We start from the raw sequence: 17,480 nt of genomic DNA on the forward strand, positions 1-17,480 counted from the left end.
TCTTTTTTTTTTAAATAAACACTGGGAAAAAAATGGAAGAACACTTTGTCCTTACCCCCAGCCCCTGTTCCATTCCTTTCTCTCCCTTCCTAGGAGCACACACTGTCATGAATGCTATCCTCTGAGCCTATCTATGTATCTATTTATCTATATCCATGAATATTATGTAATATTGTTTATGATTTTTTAAATTTATACCAATGGTTCCATATTGTACTTACCAGTTCTGCAATTTATCTTTTTTTAAAATTCATCATTATGTTTTGAAGTCTAACCATGCTGAGAAATACAGATTTAGTTCATTTCCTTTAATTTCCCTTGTCTTATTAATCTTTGCATCCTTCATTTCTAGTGTAGCATAGGTACCCACATAGCAAAAGGTATTAGCGAATAAATTAGGATAAACAATGTAATAAAAGAAATGGATACTTTATACAGTACTTTCTTATGAAATACTTTTAACTATAATCTCTTTTCTCCGTTATTTGTGGATTTTTCTTCCCCAGGCTGATGCTATTTAAGGGTAGTGATTATGCCTTATGCCTATGCATTCTATTCCTAATGCCCATTTCAATGTTTGACACGTAGTAACTCCTCAGTAAATATTTATTGAATGAATGAATGACTCCCTACTGTAAGCATTATTTTGTTAAGGTCCAGGTTCTGAGTACATGAGTGTTTTTCCAAGACCACGTGGTTGGAATCAGGACTAAAGATCAGGTTTTCTGATACTAAATCCAGTGGTCTTTTCATTTATAACATTGAAAGAGCTATTGTAAGGACTATATTAGGGAATCAGTAGGAAAGGAATAATTATAATGAATTACTGCCCTGATGTAACCAATAAATAGACTCCATGTACCTATGTAGTTAGGGAAAATTAATAACCATAACCAGGTCTAGGTCTTGAAATTTATCATAATCATTAACTTAGAATATATTGTCATGTGGTCCTTAAACCATGTGAGGTTCATATTATAAAGGAGATATGTGAATTATGAGGGCGTATAGGATTGCAGGAGTGAAGGAATGAGCAGGAAGCAGTTTCACTCAAGTACAACTGCTTTTGCTAAGGTCAGTGGTAACCTTCTAATTGCCTTTGACGACATACTCCACTGTTCTGCTGGCTTCAGTGACACCTCCCCTCCTGGCTCTCCTTCACCTCACCTTCTTGTCCACCTCCTAGAAACCCTTCCCTACAACAGGGACAGTTGAGTGGAGATCTGAAGGAAATTACAAGCAGTCTAGGAAAAAGATCTCAGGAGCTGCCTCAGATACCCACCCACGCTCCAATCTGCCCTCCCACTAGGATTGATTGGTACTGATCAATACATTTAACCCTTCACTTGATGATTTGGAGGTTTTGCCCCAATTTCCTCACTCAGAGGCAGATCTCCATCACCTCTTGCATCCCTGGAACAACTCTTGGGTCCTGGGCAGCTGGAAAAGTCAGGATTGCTGCACAGAACGAGCTCTGGGGAGCAATGCACCCTAACTCCTTTGACAGGCCAGTCAAAGCAACTGGGTGGCCAAGTAGCTTGCACAAGGAAAAGACCTTTGAAGGAACTTACTTTCATGTATAAGCACTGTTTGCCCACTTTCAAACTCCTATCTTAGTCATTTTTGGGTATCCTTTACAGTTTGTTACATCTCAGACATTTAACCAGAGTAATTTAATAAATGCTGGTTGAGTTGAACTCCGCCTCTTTTTTTTGTTGAATTGAGGCAGAGCACAGATTCTCTACCACACTTCTTGCTCAAGGTACACTCTCATAGTTTTTCTGACACCCTCAGGGAGTGTTTGGATAGTCTCATCGTTCCCTACTAACGTGACACAAACTCAGGTATCGAGAAGATCTGATACTGCCTGGGATCATCCTTGGATGTCCCTTCTTTCCCACATCATAATTTGAAGACCATAGCTTTAGACCTAAAAATCAGAGCAGGTGGTCAGACAAAGAATTTTTGTTCTGCTTCCAGGTATTAGAGACTGTTGGGGAATGAAATTTGGTTACCAAAATATTGGCATTTCTTAGACATTTTATTGGATTTGGGGGCAAATAGGATAGAGTGCTTGTAATCAGGACAGTCTTATATCCTTGTAATAGAAGTATACTTGGGTGTTCCACACTCACTCAAGATGAATGTAGAAATTAAACTGTATCGGTGGCTTTGTAGTGAACAAATGACAAGTGAGATGTAACAAACCAAGCAGCAGCTATGGGGCATGGATGGCTCATTAGAAAGAGCATTGGTTGGTTATTTTGTTTCCTTTGTGTAGTGTAGTACCAAAGCCATACAAGTTCATGGACTATGTCACAATGCTTAGGGAAAAAATGACATTTAATTAGACAAAGGAAGGTGGGGGAAAAAAAAAGGAAAGGGCTAAATTAGGATAACTAATGAGCTCATATTGAGTCTTGAAAATATATCTTAATTTTTTACTTGGAAGATAGTAATTCAACACTGAAGGGACTCGAGGAAGGCACAAAGGGGTCTCATGTCTGAGGAGGGAGTTGATGAAAGGTTGTAGCCTTTAATATCTGATGATGAAAAGAGATCTCCTTTCTTTGGGGTGAGTCCCTGATTCCAACTTTACATTCGTGGAGCAATTAGCAGGACTCCTCTTGGCTTTGCTTGGTCTCCTCCGTTAGAAGAATGCCTCTGATATGTAATATTTGTTTGAAAACCCAAAGAAGCTTGTTTCCTTTTGAGGTTTGCCTTACTTTTTATGTTCTGAAGTTCATTTTGGACCTCAGATTTTGCTCCAAGCAATAAAATTGGCTGGATTGTACTAACATAATGGAGCTGTAATTTTAGCCAACTCTGGGGGTGGGGAGATAGTTAAGGTGTGTAGTGGTTTCTGTGGCTTCTCTGTGGAGTAGAATTCCCTGCAAAGCTTTTCCATGTGGTGTTTTAATAGCTGTCTTAAAACTCTCTGATGCATGGAGCAAAACCGAATTAGACTCATGTACTAGATTGCTGGGATGAGCCAAGAACCCTGAAAAACAAAAGGCAAACAATCAAACAGCCTAAGCTCAGAGGCTAAACTGTCCAAAGAAGATCCTCAGGACATATCCAAATTCAAAATTACAGAAATAATCACCTGTTTTAACCCATTTTTTGCAGAATTTTCTAAGGAGAATAGTAATCTTTTCTTTGCATGCATTAATATTTTACCTTTGCATGTAGCTTTACAATTTACAAAATGCTTCAATATATATATTTTATCATTAGAGACTTCCCACAACCTTTGAAAGTTTCTATTATAAGCCCCATTTTTATAAATGAGAAAACTGAGTCACAAGGATAGATCCAAGGTCATTTAGCAGAGAAACTACAGAGGCAGAATTCGATACCACTTCAGAGCTCTGCATCTTTACACCTGACCTTCAGTAATTTTAATTAGTGATCACGTTTGATATTCATGAAGACAAGGAACACCAGACAGGTAGTATGTGCATACACAGTAAAGATGCTTCTAGGCTTCTGAGTTCTCATCAGTGAATATAAGACATTACAGTGTTGTCTGAACGTCCAGAGGATATGCTCTTCCTTTCATTCAAATGCTCAGTGATTCAGAGACATGGTTCCTTCCAAAGTGCTGAGTGTAGCCGATAAAATGCCGCATACTTAGTTGGCATTCTCATACTAAGCATGTGTAAAAATTCTCTTTAGTGTGTGGTTTTGGCTGCTAGGTTCCAGAAACATTTATTGAAAGCTACTATATGCCAGGCACATGGGCAAAGTAGGAAGTTATCCAGGTGGTATGATTCTAGGGGAGCCTTTTACACTGGCCCAGCCCACTGCCTAAAATACTCTCCTTAGCAGGGCATCCTTTTGAGTTAGTCCAGGAGTCACTGGGATTCCTTTTTGAAAATGAAGATAGTTTGGAAAGAAAAAGATACTTTTTAAAGTATTTTTTAAAATACTAAATTTCACTAAAGCCTTGAGGTAGATTTATTCATCCAGTTACCAAAATCAACTATTAAGGCCCTGAGTTGAATAAGTGGTGATGTGGATAAATTTTATTCTACCCAGGAGATGGGGATGGTAAATTCTAGAAATTCACCTGTAAGGGCCCAGGAAAGCCAGGATATAGCAGCAGGTCAGGGAGCCCATCTTATCTGGAGAGAGGGATGCACTAAGGTTCTCTATCAAGAATAACTTCAGTCACTTTGCTTTTGTTTTTAAGAACTAGCCCTACCTGATATATTTAAAAGCCAAGTTCTTATTTGTTTAAAACCAAGTAAGCAGGTCCCCATCTCTAATGAAAATCAGCCTGGTAGCTGGTCCTCTGTGTGGCTACCTCAGAACTCATCATCTCCTTAGTCAGCCTCTGTACTTCTTATTTAACTATAATCGATGTCTTTTCACAGTTGATGATGGGTTGACATCGCTGACAAACCTGCACCAGGTGCAAAAGGATTTAAAGTTCCTTCCTGCCTCCTCTCACATCCTCTCCCACAGCTCTGAGAATTCTATACCTGTAGAATTTTAAATATCCTGTGTTCATGATTTTTGGTCTCTCTTCCAAAGACCTAAAATATTTTAAAAATATATTAGTTAACAAGTTTATTGTTATCGAAGAGAAAATGATTTTATAAGTTGACTGTCACTCATGAGGCAGCTGTTGATACTCTGTTTGATTTTTTTTTTCTTCATTCACCCCTAAGCTTTCCACACTTGAAACAGCATGTATGGAACAACCATGTTTGTTCTAATGACTAACGCAAGGAGAAGCCCCCCAAATAATATCCATCATGATGGCTATGATTGTTGCTAAGTGCTGTGCTCAAAAAGATTCTCTATAGATTGTCTCATTCAATCTTCACAACAATCCCAAGAGGTAGGTACTGTAGTTACCCTAATTTATACATGAGGCACAGAGAAGTTAAGTAAGTTGCCAAAGGACACACAGCTGGTTTGCTGAGATTCAAAAACAGGCATTCTGTCTCCTGAGTCCAGGCTCTTAATTACTATGCCACAATGACCTGTGCTTCTCCAAGGGGCCACCAAAATATGAGGGAGCCTTGTCACCTATGGGCAAGGGGTGCTGGGGCCCTCCCATGGCAATGACCCCAGTGCTCAGATCCTGCGTGTGGAAGTAGACCCCTGAGATGGCCAAGAGGAAAGGAGAACCTTGGAGTAGGTTGGCCCTGCTCTTCCCACAGTGGCCTCTCTGTCCTTACCTTGTCACCTGTTTTTATAGAGCCCATTTTGAAGGATAGTGCTTAAGGCTGGCATCAGCAGACACTTAATTATAAATTCACATAGCACACTGCTGCACAATGTGTATTGGGGTTGGGAGGGGCAATAGATGGAGAGAATCTGCTTTGCCCTCAGTATTTTCTCAGAGACAGCCTTGGCCTTTTAAATCAAATTCGTCTCTAAGTCAGCCTTAGACCAAAAGGCCTTCCTGGGATGGGAGCCCTCAATGTGCTGGTAAATGTTTAATCACCTGCTCTCCAGGAGGAAAGCTCTTATTGGTAGCATTTGCCATTGCCTTAGTTTAAATGCTCCCACCACAGCAAGTTTCAGGTTACCAACACAGCCCCACTGAACAGAGTCAGGAAGAGCTGTGGGCAATCAGATCCAGCACACTCTTGGGCGAGGTCAGAAGATTAGGTTAGACGGTCCCAGTGGTAGTGCTGCTGCAGGGGGCAAGGCTCAGGTCCAGATTCTGGACCTAGAGGGCTCATTTTCTATGTGGCTCCTTCTCTCCCCACCCTACCCTGATACCTTTTACCTTAGGCTCAAGCTCTAAGAATATCAAAGGGGTCTTGAAAGAGAAAGGAATCATAGAATTTGCAGCCCGTAGGCAGTAGGTGGAAGGGAAAAGGAAGCAGGACATCCTCTCTTGATGTCAGATGGGAGAAAGGAGGAAGAAGGAAAGAGATGGGAGGAATGGTTTTATAATCAACACGTGTGTATGTGAGTCCTTGGCTTTTCCCTACTGTCAGGAAGAGCTGCCTCGTTCCCCTGGCTGCCAGTCTGGTTGCTAGTCTGAGTCACTCCCAGGAAACATGTTTTAGCAGAGGAATGGCTTAGCAGGGTCTAACTCCTCACACCCTTGTTAATGACCCTGACATAGATCAGATACAGTCTGTTATCCTCCCGAAGGACTTCAAGGCTATGTATGCCCTGCTCAGTTTCCTGACATTCTAGTGCTTTATGATTCCCAGGGTCAAAATTGTCCTTCTAAGCATCTTCTCTGTTGAACAACAGATATTAACATAGAGAGCCTTGCTCTGTTTTCCATTCACTATTGGACACTATGAGCTGCAAAACACATAAAACAATTTTTCCAACCGAAAGAGCTTACAATCTCGTTGAGAAAATGTGACAGTCATGTGAACTAATTCCTAAATAAGGAGCACTTCTAACAGCATAATGATGATATGTCAAAGAATAGTCTTTATAATAAATTGTGAGGAACCTATAATTAAAGGAGAGTCTATAATGAGAACTTATTTAGTAAAGACAGTCAAACTGCATATCCTGGTCCTTTATATTTTTCTTGTTTGTTACGTAATGTGTACCCATTTTTTAAACATAGTTCCGACTCATTTTACAGTTAGAATCCCTTTTTAACAAATAACGATTAGAGCAGCCAGTTCAATGTAATAAAAATATTTCTTCTGCTGGCCAACAGCCCATACTAACACTCCTTTGCTGATGGAGATCCAAGACTCCTTTTGAAGGAAAAACCCGGTATGAGAAAGACATTCACAAATCCCTGTCCATTTGGCAGTAAATCTACTTAACAAAAAGGTTATCCTTTCAGCAGAGTATTGACAAAGTACAGCTTTGCATATCTGCACGGTATTAAATAACTCTTGACAGAACCTGACTTTTTCAATGTTGCATTGATTTTATTTGGGGCTTTTATAGGGGCTTTTGCTTCATAGAGCTCTATAGGCTCTGATCAGTTCAGGGTAGATGACTGTGGGAATCTCACCTCTGATCATCCAGGGCAACAGACACCCTGACACGCTAGCAAAGGCAGCAGAAGAGAGCAGACATACGTGTCTGCCCTTGTCTTCCCTTGTATCAGCTGATTATTTGTGCTAATAGAAGGAAGCAGTCTCACTCTCATCATCCAAAAGCTACTTTTCACTTGCTTTTTTGTCAATTTATTTTACTGAAGTATTTTTGATTTACCATGTTGTGTTATTATAATTTCTGCTGTACAGCAAAGTGACTCAGTTATACATATATATACATTCTTTTTCATATTCTTTTCAATTATGGTTTAATCACAGGATATTGAATAAAGTTCCCAGTGCAATGTTTCACTTATTTTTGAGAGGGTTTTGGTAATTCTATTAGAATATAGGAACGCCTAAGTAAAATTTGGAGAATTTGCAGTATATGAAAGAAAAATAGTTATGGATCTACCCTGTGTCTCTGGGACAGTGGGCTCGCGTAAGTCAGCCAGATTCTCTGCATTTACATGAGTACTTTCTTGCCACAGAAGTCTAGGGTGTAAGTGTTTAGGTTAGGACGCCCTCCTGCCAGGCTTCAAATTAGGTGAGGCTGATAAAGTAAATAAAAGGTAATAGATTTTGTCCATACACGACTTCATTCCATCCTTTGAATGATTTTATCAATAACTGCTAGAGGGCAAGACTCAGGAATAACCATGTACAGTTGATGTCTCCAGGCAATGGAAAGCTGATTTTATTTCCTAAGGTGTTTGAGGTGTGCCAGACTAAAACCCTCTTCCTTCACTGATACATCTAGTATGTAGTTTTCCTGAAATGATTAATGTTTTCTTTCTCTAGGCTTATGCTACTAATTACACCCAAGCTTCTTGAACTGTCTTAAACAAATTCACACACAGGTAGGAGCCCTGCAGGACTCACAAGTGTGATGAATCAGGTTCTGTGCCATATGCTTTCATTTCTCCCCTCTGGTCAACATTTGTTTTCTCTGTACTTATTTTTCTTGCTGCCCTGTGAACTGAAATTTAAGGGCTGTGTTTAGCTGCATGTTGGGGTGGGATATGGGTGGAAGGGTGTATTTTAATATTATTTTGCCAAATTTAAATTGGGTTGAATGTTTTCCAAAATAATTTCCTATTTCTAAAACTGCTGCCAGTTAGGAGAGATTTGGAATCTACCCTTATCCTGAAATACTAAGAAAAGGCTCAAAAGTTATATTTGCAGAGTGTCATTTACTTAACGAGTCTCCCTAGTTAGACGCAGAGAAGTGACTTTGCTCTCCGTTATGAGAATATTGTGCATTTCCTGGCATCTCGCTGCCCCCTAGTGCAACATGCCAGTGAGCGCATCCTTCCCTGCAAGCAATCTTTGCGTTATTACTGTCTGATCAGTCCATTTCATGCTTCCCTGGGTTCTGGCAATGTGATTAAACACTAATCCATGGCTCCAACAGAGTCCTCCATGGGTTCTATTTTGCCAAATAGATCTAACTTTTGGAGCAGGAGTTTGGCGGGTTAGAGAGTACAGATGGGAAAGTGGGCTGGACTCTTGAGACCCCTTCCGATGGGGAGACATGGCCCAGCTCCCAATGGGCCTTGTAGAGAGCTCTGAACATGAACAAATCTGGACCTGCTCTAATGCAGGCAGACTGTCTCAGGGTGATCTCAGGGAGCCCATAAGTTTCAGTACAGTGCCAAGAATCAGAGGAACTGATCTTATGTTAAGATACACTCCTAGAGTGCAAAGTAGCAAGAGCCACGGGCTTGAAGAGAGAGACAACCTTGGGAAATTCCCTCAAACTCTTTTAGCCTTTGTAACACGACTATTGATAAAAAGTAATCTTAGACGTTTTAACGTTTTAATACATTCATCTGGTTTTGAAGGTTCTATACACTTTAACATGTGATCTAAATCTTCTTCTATTAGGTTTACTGTGGCCAAAGTAGCCATTAGGTGCAATTTAAGGATTATGGAAAGGCATTCTGACCCTAAAGGCTTGCTCTCAAAACTATTCTGAAAAGATCAACAAATTGTGAGTCATGTATGTGGTCTCCATGAAGTTCTGCTAAAATGACCTTGAACAAGGTGTTTAACTTCATTGGACCTCTCTGTTTTTCCATCTATAAAGTATTAGTGCCCCTATTTAAATGGATTACTTAGGGATTCAATGAGATAACATATGCCTGGCACATGGCAGATTTCAATAATTGTTAGTTCCTACCTCCTCCTTCCCCCCCACCCCTTTTTTTCTGGACTGAAATAGTCAACACCCATCTTGGATACCAGATACTAATGGGTAGATGGTGGATTACGATGCCCTTTTTCTGAATTGTCCCCCAAAAAGCTGAGAGGCAGCCATTGCTTGTCACTATTAGGTTTTGAATATTGGCAAGGAAATTTGCAAGAGGGAGTGGGATAAGGGGGTAGAGGTGGTCGTTAAAATCTTCAGTGCTGAAAACTGTAACTGACAGGAACTTCAAGGTATTGCCTGTTCAGGAACCACGTCTACTTTATTATGGAATGAAAGATTTTTGTTCTTTAATGATGATTGTAATTACAGTTTTGACTGAGGGAGCAGTCAAGAGAAAAGAAAGGCATCCAGTGTGGGGAAAGGTCATTTTGTGATCATGGAATTTTTTTTCAGAAGACTGTGTTACAAATATCATACTTGCTTTTCAGAATCAGGCTATTTGAAAAACAGATGCTCAGTCTTCCTATGGTGAATTAGTAAACAAACAAAAAAAGAGTTTAAACTCAGTGTAACAGAGGGAAACACAGAGCCACACCTACATGCATGCGTGTACACGGGTACAAACACAAATACATACTTTATAGATTAAATAGACATTTTTATGCTTTTATATGTGTTTTCTGTTTTGGTGATAGCATTGAAAATTGTGTGGGTTTTGTTAGGTAGTTAGGGTTAGTGAGTTTCCATGGAGAGAAGTAAGAGAAGTTTAAGAACAAATTCTTAAGTTTAAGGACAAATTCCTCCTTACCTTTGATGGTAGGGAAGAATTTGTACTAAGGTCTTTCCTCCCATCTATACTCTAGTTCTGTCATTACCCTGACTATGAATTGGACAGAAACCAGAGAGAACCATGTAAAATTATGCATTTCATTAAATTTGTGTAAAGTCTTTCCAAATCTTCTTAGACATTGTTTTGGAATTGACCAAAGGGGAGCTTTACTCTATTTGTATCAGATCTCTGGAGTGGAACTAGAGGGAAGGTTACATACTGCCCTGTCCAACCCCTTTATTTTATAAATGGAGAAACTAAAGTCTAAAGAGGTCACAGGGCCAGAGTGCCTTCCCTTATTATTATCTCTCTTTCCTGTTGTCTGTATCATGTTTGCTTGGTCCATCTTCCCATAAGGTGGTGAGTGTTCAAAAGCACTAGACCTGATTTGCATGAGTTTGGCCTTCCTCAGCACCACACAATGGGAAAGTCGGTAAATTCCATTCTTAATCTCCTCCAGGGAATTGCCTCTTCCCAACAGAAATTATAATGGAGAGAAAGGGATTACTGAATAAGAATATTGTTTTTTAGTAACTTATTTCTTTACACTATTCGACAAAGAATTTCATGTCCAAGTTTAATATTGCAGTCTATTTCTTTTTTTTTTTAAATAAATTTATTCATTTATTTTTGGCTGTGTTGGGTCTTCATTGCTGCACGCAGCCTTGTTGCGGTGCACAGGCTTCTCATTGTGGTGGCTTCTCTTGTTGTGGAGCGTGGGCTCTAAGCGCACGGGCTTCAGTAGTTGTGGCACACGGGCTCAGTAGCTGTGGCTTGCGGACTCTAGAGCAAAGGCTCAGTAGTTGTGGCACACAGGCTTAGGTGCTCTGCGGCATGTGGGATCTTCCCGGACCAGGGCTCGAACCCATGTCCCCTGCATTTGCAGGAGGATTCTCAACCACTGTGCCACCAGGGAAGTCCTGCAGTCTATTTCTTGACAGTGGAAAGAACCCATATGTGAATTAGCAATGAGAATTTTGTGTTACATTAGGAGGAAAAGATGTGTTCTAGTTCTGTCCTTTACAAAAACTCTGGGATTGAATTTTACCTCCTATAAAAAAGCCCATTTTGCAACTCATTCAATATCACCCAACAATCAACAAATATTTATCAAGCCTCTACTGTGTTCCTAGCAGTATTTAGAGTCTTAAGATGTATCAGGAAACAAAACAAAGATTTCTACCTTGGAGATTGTATCTTCATGTACATTTGTAACATATGAATGGACCTATTACTTTCCAACACCAAATTATTCTTGCACAGCATTCTAATGAAAGTGTGTCTTTTTTTTTTTTTTTTTTTTAATTGTCTTCCTTAAAATAAAAGACCTCGTTTCTCAAGAAAATTGCTTTTTGGGCAAGTTGCATGAAATTTGTCACAATACTGCCGCCTTGCGGCTGCTTGAATCAGAAACCCACATACACTCTAAGGTCAACTCTGTCTTTATAAAGGTAAGGTTTATAGGACAATTATCCTGCTCTTCAATGGAAGCCTTTGATACAAAATTACCTAGCCAGGAGTACTTAGAATCTCATTCCTTCTGATTTTGTCACAGAATGACTGGAAGAGCTCCATCGCTTTTGTCGTTGGAAACCGAGTTGAGGATGAACTTCTCATTCGAGCCCTCACCCTCGCTGTCCAAGTTCCTCAGCGCAGACTCTTCAGTATGGTTTCCTGGCAAGACATTCTCCAGCAGGTACCTGTCTCTTCCCACCCCTAAGCCCCTTGGAGACTTTCTTCTTAAAATAATAGAATAAAATAATGAAATAAATAAAACTATCATACTCTCGGGCTGTTTGGCAAGTTTTGATGCATTACTTTGCACAAACACTTAGCTAGAATGAATTTGAATCATCTAATCTGGAAGGATTATTTTTTTGTTGGTGAATGTTGCCCTTTCAACATTCATTCATTCAACAAAAATGTCCGAGGTCATACTAGGCTCCGTGCTAGGTTCTGTGAGGAATTATTTAATAAAAGACTCAATAACAAAAAAAGAAGAAACTATTTAATATTCCAAGGAAGCCCATAACTAACTGGAAAAATGAAGCCTCCAGAGAATCCTAGCTGTCAGAGGTCAGAGGGGAATGATAACACAGAAACATTCTGTCAACTGGCACATCCTCATATAATTACTAACAGCTTACCAAAGTGACTGTAAATATTTGAACTAATTGATGACTATCTCTTCCTTGCTAGGTTCCCCAACCCCTCAAGTCACCAAGGTATTTGAAAGTTACATGTATCTAAGGATTCTTTAAGAAAGCCTTTCTTTTTCATTATAGATGAATTTTCTTACAGATCCATGGAACAAGTGCACTTTTTGGAAGTACATCTAAAAAGGCAAAGAAACCTCTAGGCGGTAATGCTCCCTTATATTATGAGGTAGGTGAACGTATTGATTGAAGAGATTTTTGTAATTTTTAGAAAACAAGAATTGAAGTAATAATTTTATAGTCACTTTTTTAAAAAGTTAATTCATTCTTTGAAAGCAAATCCCCACTCATTGTTGGAGCTGTTTGTTCCTGATGGTGGGCATGTAAAAAATCTGCTTCCCTTTTAACAAAATCCCCCTTTAGGACCAAAATTGTCCCAGATTGTCTACACTGTCACTGTATCCAATTGAAGAATATAAATCAGAAATGTGTGTATATGAAAGTGTTGGATCATACTTTTTCATGGTAATTACTGAGTATGTGATGGTATTAAAGGGGGTTGTGTTATTAGTGTATTACAACGTGTTAGTTTTACCAAAGAAGCAGTGTAAAAATGCCCCAGAATGTGCTTCCTGCACATGACAGAGAAACAACTGGAATAATTTTCCATCCGTTTGTGAACTTTGTGTCCATTTTACATTCTACTTTAATCAATGTGAAAGTAAGGATAATCTTCAGATTAGTGGTCCATTCCGTTTCTAGCAGATGCAAAAGTCTGGCCTGGCTGACCAGTGGGTTTGTGCAAAGGACTTAGAACTCAGGCTCAGTACAGGGGCTTTCCTCTTACCCTGTCTTGTTAATATCCAACTTACAGCTTACAGGAAACTTTAAAAATCCAGTGATTAATTAGAATATCACTTAAAATTTGTCAGGCGCTATTTTATGACTCTGTAGACTGAAAGCATAAAGATTTGGGGATCTTTTAAGATGAACTTGTTTATACTTTATTTCAGTGATAACTAATAAAGTTTTTATGTGTCTCGGTTCTTGGGTGATTTCATAATGGACTCTGTAGTGTTGCCTGAGTACTATCTGAACAAGTTCCATTGGACTTATTTACAATTCCAATACTGTGGATTTTATAGCATTAACTCTTGCTACACTACTCTCGCTATCATGGCAAACTAATTCTGCACTGATGAAGTCAAATAATGAGCCTTCTAGCTTTTGTTATGATGTCCTGCATGTGCATGCCCCAGATGAAACATTATGTGGTACCTGGATTTAAAATATTGGAAGTTTTCTTCTGAAGTAGCCATAGAAATCCATGTCCAATTCTCAGGCCTGGGATCAATTAGCCCCCGCCTCCAAAGGACTCTTTCTTCTTCAAAGATGCTCAGTGAAAATCAGAGATGATAACGGGCCAGTTTTGACGTCTGATGTGGACAGGCATTTTGACTTGGTTGTGGGATAGCCTGATGTTACAAATCCAGAGTTTGGTTAGAAAGCCATTCCTCTCCAATATGTGCTGTGACTCCTTGTAGCCTTCACTCAGGGGAGGTCCATTTCACATCTGGCTCCCCTGCATTCTTCCAGTGGAGCATTTGGGCAATAAGCCTCCCACACCCTCTCACATACCCTTTTCTGAATGGTTCCAGAAGAAAAGGGAAGGCAGCAGGAGTACCACGAGATGGACCTGGGGTGCACCAGACGTGCATTAATGTCAATCACTGTAGCAAAAATGGATCAAAAACATAAAACAAATTTGGGTTCCTGGGCAGCATCAGCCAAGGCCAGAATGCACATCTGGAGAAGAAGGGCACATATCCAACCTCAGTCCCTCCACACTTAGGACCAGTTGTGGTCCTTCTTCCCAAGAGAAGTGAAAAGCTACAAGCAGTGCCTACTGAGAGCCCCAAGGCAGTTAGGAGTGTGGCCGTGAAAGAGAACCACAAGCCAAACTCTTTGGGGACCTCTGGACTTTCCAGGCACGCAGACAGCCGGCTCTCGACTCTATTTCTGCTTAAAATCTTGCATGGTCTGTAGCAACTAGGACAGTGGCTACAGGTGAATTCCTCAGGAGCCTGTTTAGGAAGTCTTATATTTTCCTTCTCAAAGGAAACTCTGCGATGGGGAAAGAAAAGAGAATCCAACAAAATTACTTATGTTACATGGGAAATTCATAGAGTTCTGTTTCCTTTTAGATCTCCATTTTGGAGGAAGGAGAACCCGAGATAGATATTATAAAGGCCACGCACTTACATTGACTTCTATTTGTAGGATACTGTCATTGGCCTTAGATCAGAGCCTCGTCATTCTTACTTTAAACACAGTTCTAACCAATTTGGCTTTCTGGCTTCCCAGCCTGCGGTCGATTAGGAGCAGAGAATTCGAGTGAAACTTCCTTCTAGCGCAGTTGATCCATGAGTAGTAAAAGAGTGTCAGAACTGCATTACATATTTCCAATAATGACTTGAAATGTCTGGGCTAGAAAAGACCACATTCCACAATGATTTGCTCAAGGTTTCATTTGGATGGTTTGGTCCTGTGTACACACAGCCTCGTTTGGAAATTGTGTAATTTCCCCTGAAACTTTAGAATTTCATCTAGCCATGGTATTGTATATATGAGAGAATATTTATTTATAAACCACAGTTCTTTGAAAACCTGCTTAGATTTGTGCTAATGTGATTCCACAGAGACATAGCTACCCATGTGTTCCTTCACCTTCTCTTTTTGGAAACAAGTTTTGCTCTAGCAGGAACTACTCCAAGGACCTATGTGGGAATGGGAAGAGAAGTTTCCCCTTTGCCTATAGTCTCAGGAATATTAGCTATCACTTTATTTTTCTAATAGTAGTAGCAGTGTAGTAGTAGGTATAGTAGTAGCATTTAATAAGGATGAATATGATTATGATCCCATACACTTGCATTACTTATAAGCATAATTTTCACCATGCAATCCTATTTGAAGAAGTGTACACATATGAGAATGGATATACAGATGTTGCCTGAATTATTAGTGACCAGTTTTACCAAATACCAAACAATTAACCAGTACATTCTTGTTCAAGCACTAGGTGTCAAACACTATCTAGACAATGGAGGGAGGAGAATATGAATATTATAAAGACTTTAACCTCAAGAAGCTTAAGGACTAGTTAGGAAAAAAAGAAAAAGATATATATATATATATATATATATGTGCCTGACACATAGTAGGTATTCAATAAATGTTTGTTAAATTGAGTAACACAATGCAGAAAATAGTCAGGGAAGTCTATGAGGGAGAGATGGAGTGTTCTGGACATTTAAAGGAAGATGAGGTTACTGTTAGCCTGGGTGGATTGGGGAGGGGTGAGATCTAGAGGAGCTTTGTGGAGACAGTGGCATTGGAAAAGAAGGGAAGCTGACAAGTTTGATCTTTTAAACATGTTATCCTGATTGACCCATATCACAGTTCTAAAGGGAAATGTATATATCCCCATCTTACATAGGGGAAGATGGAGGCATAGAGAAGGTAGGAAGCTTGCTAATTAGAAAACTGAAGAACTTGGATTTAACCATAGTTAAATACATAGCCTCAGATTTTTCCACTTTACCACAAACCCAGTACTCTTTCATTGGGCCCAAAGCTGTCCACTCTTTGGATGGATAGGTCTTGACTTTCAAAAGTGGGAGAGGGCACATTCTCTGAGAAGGGAACAGCTCAAGCAAAGGCATAGGAGTGGGAGAGAAGACTGAACACATATGTACTAAATTTGTAGTTACATGGTACAATATATACAAAATAGGAAAGGTAAACCCTGTACCTATCTTAATTACAACTTTAAGATCCTAAAGGTGGAAATCTATGAGAAAACTTTTCAAACACTGGAAAAAAAATCCATGCTTTAAGATTCATGGCTGCACTTAAATTAATGCACTAAATATGCACAAATATTTGTGTGTGTGCTTTATGGTCCACATAGAGAATCTGACCTGTTCATTTGCAGGTATACTCAATCCTGACCAAAACCAAAAAGGAAAATATTAATGGTCATTCAAAGCCAACTGAACTGTTACCTATGAGAGAGGTCTAAGTATATCATACCTGCAAAGATTATCCCTCTTATGGTTAAATCTGATACATGGTATGTGAGCACTATGAGAGATGTAAAATTTTCAGACTTTGAAATTGTAGTTTTGATAAATTAGAAAGAAAAAACTACCAACTGGGCAAGGGGGTTGTTTATCCAACTTATCTGAAATCAGAGTCTACCATCTTAAAAGTTGTATATTCCACTGTGTAGTTCTCATTCCATAAGGGTGATCGTCATGCCTCCCTATCGGGAGATGGGCCTCTATCCGCAGATAGGCTGTGGTTTATGTGCCTGTCTGTGACTTATTCAGAAAAGACAGATTGGGTCACTATACAAACAAAACCCAATAGTCTGCTGAAACAAAAATCATCTTTAAAGAATAAAGTTTTTTATGTCCTTGTTTATGTCTCACTTACTTCAAAGAATAGTTAATTCTATACAATAAAGAATTTGGACAATCCTAAAGATTATGTGATACATTGCAATTTTACAAATACAAATAATTATTAATTTTCCTCTTTACTCCTCTCAGTAAAAAATAAAACTTTTTATTTAAATATTAAAATATTATATTAAAATGGGCTTTTCCATTGGGAGATAATTCTGGGAGATTATTAAATGTGGAAAGACTTTTATGGTATTAGATATGAGAGTAATAAACCAAATGCAGTTAAAACAGATATAAGATGCAAAGTTTATATCTTCTGATCAAATTAGTTTCACCACATTTTTAAAACACTTTGATAGTACTTTGGATTAGAATTCCCAGATATAATAGTTCTATTTTTGGTTCCTATTCCTGGGCGTGTAGACATATTTCTCAGCTCTTTCCCCAAAATGTGTTTATAATAACTCACAAGTAAGAACACAGACTTAATTATTATCTAGTTGCCTCCCTATTCCAGATTCCTAATATGAAACATTTCTTAAACAGTGCCTCAAATTAATAATCTATTCAATAGAATTGTAAACCCTTATTTTTGGGGGTGGCCCTTGTCAAAATGAAAAATGGAAAACTCATGCTTCAGAGATAGGAACGAATAATAAGTGAACACATTTAAGAAGTTTGAAGTTATTAAAATGGGAGATCTACTGGGAACAGAAAGAGCAGTATGTCATGGAAGGAACGAAGGGAAAGCGAGACAGGAAGCGTTCTCTGGCCTTTTCAATCCTGCGTTTTAAAACAAAACAAAAAAAGTCAGGAAGAATTGGAAGGTAGCCAACCTAATGCCGTTATTTCATAGAGCTTAGGGACACACCAGGAAATTACAGACCA

At 39.1% G+C, this 17,480-nt stretch overlaps 1 protein-coding gene across 1 annotated transcript in view; it reads left to right on the forward strand.

The window, feature by feature from the left end:
• The window catches only part of SPAG17 (sperm associated antigen 17), a 268,877-nt gene that overhangs the window by 14,443 nt on the left and 236,954 nt on the right, over positions 1–17,480 (forward strand). The window contains exons 2-3 of the mRNA XM_028488958.2: positions 11,523–11,663; positions 12,269–12,352. Coding sequence (XP_028344759.1) covers positions 11,523–11,663; positions 12,269–12,352 — 225 coding nt within the window. The remainder of the gene's footprint in view (positions 1–11,522; positions 11,664–12,268; positions 12,353–17,480) is intronic.

This window comes from Physeter macrocephalus, chromosome 4 (genome assembly GCF_002837175.3).
Source record: "Physeter macrocephalus isolate SW-GA chromosome 4, ASM283717v5, whole genome shotgun sequence".
NCBI classification, from domain to species: Eukaryota; Metazoa; Chordata; class Mammalia; order Artiodactyla; family Physeteridae; genus Physeter; species Physeter macrocephalus.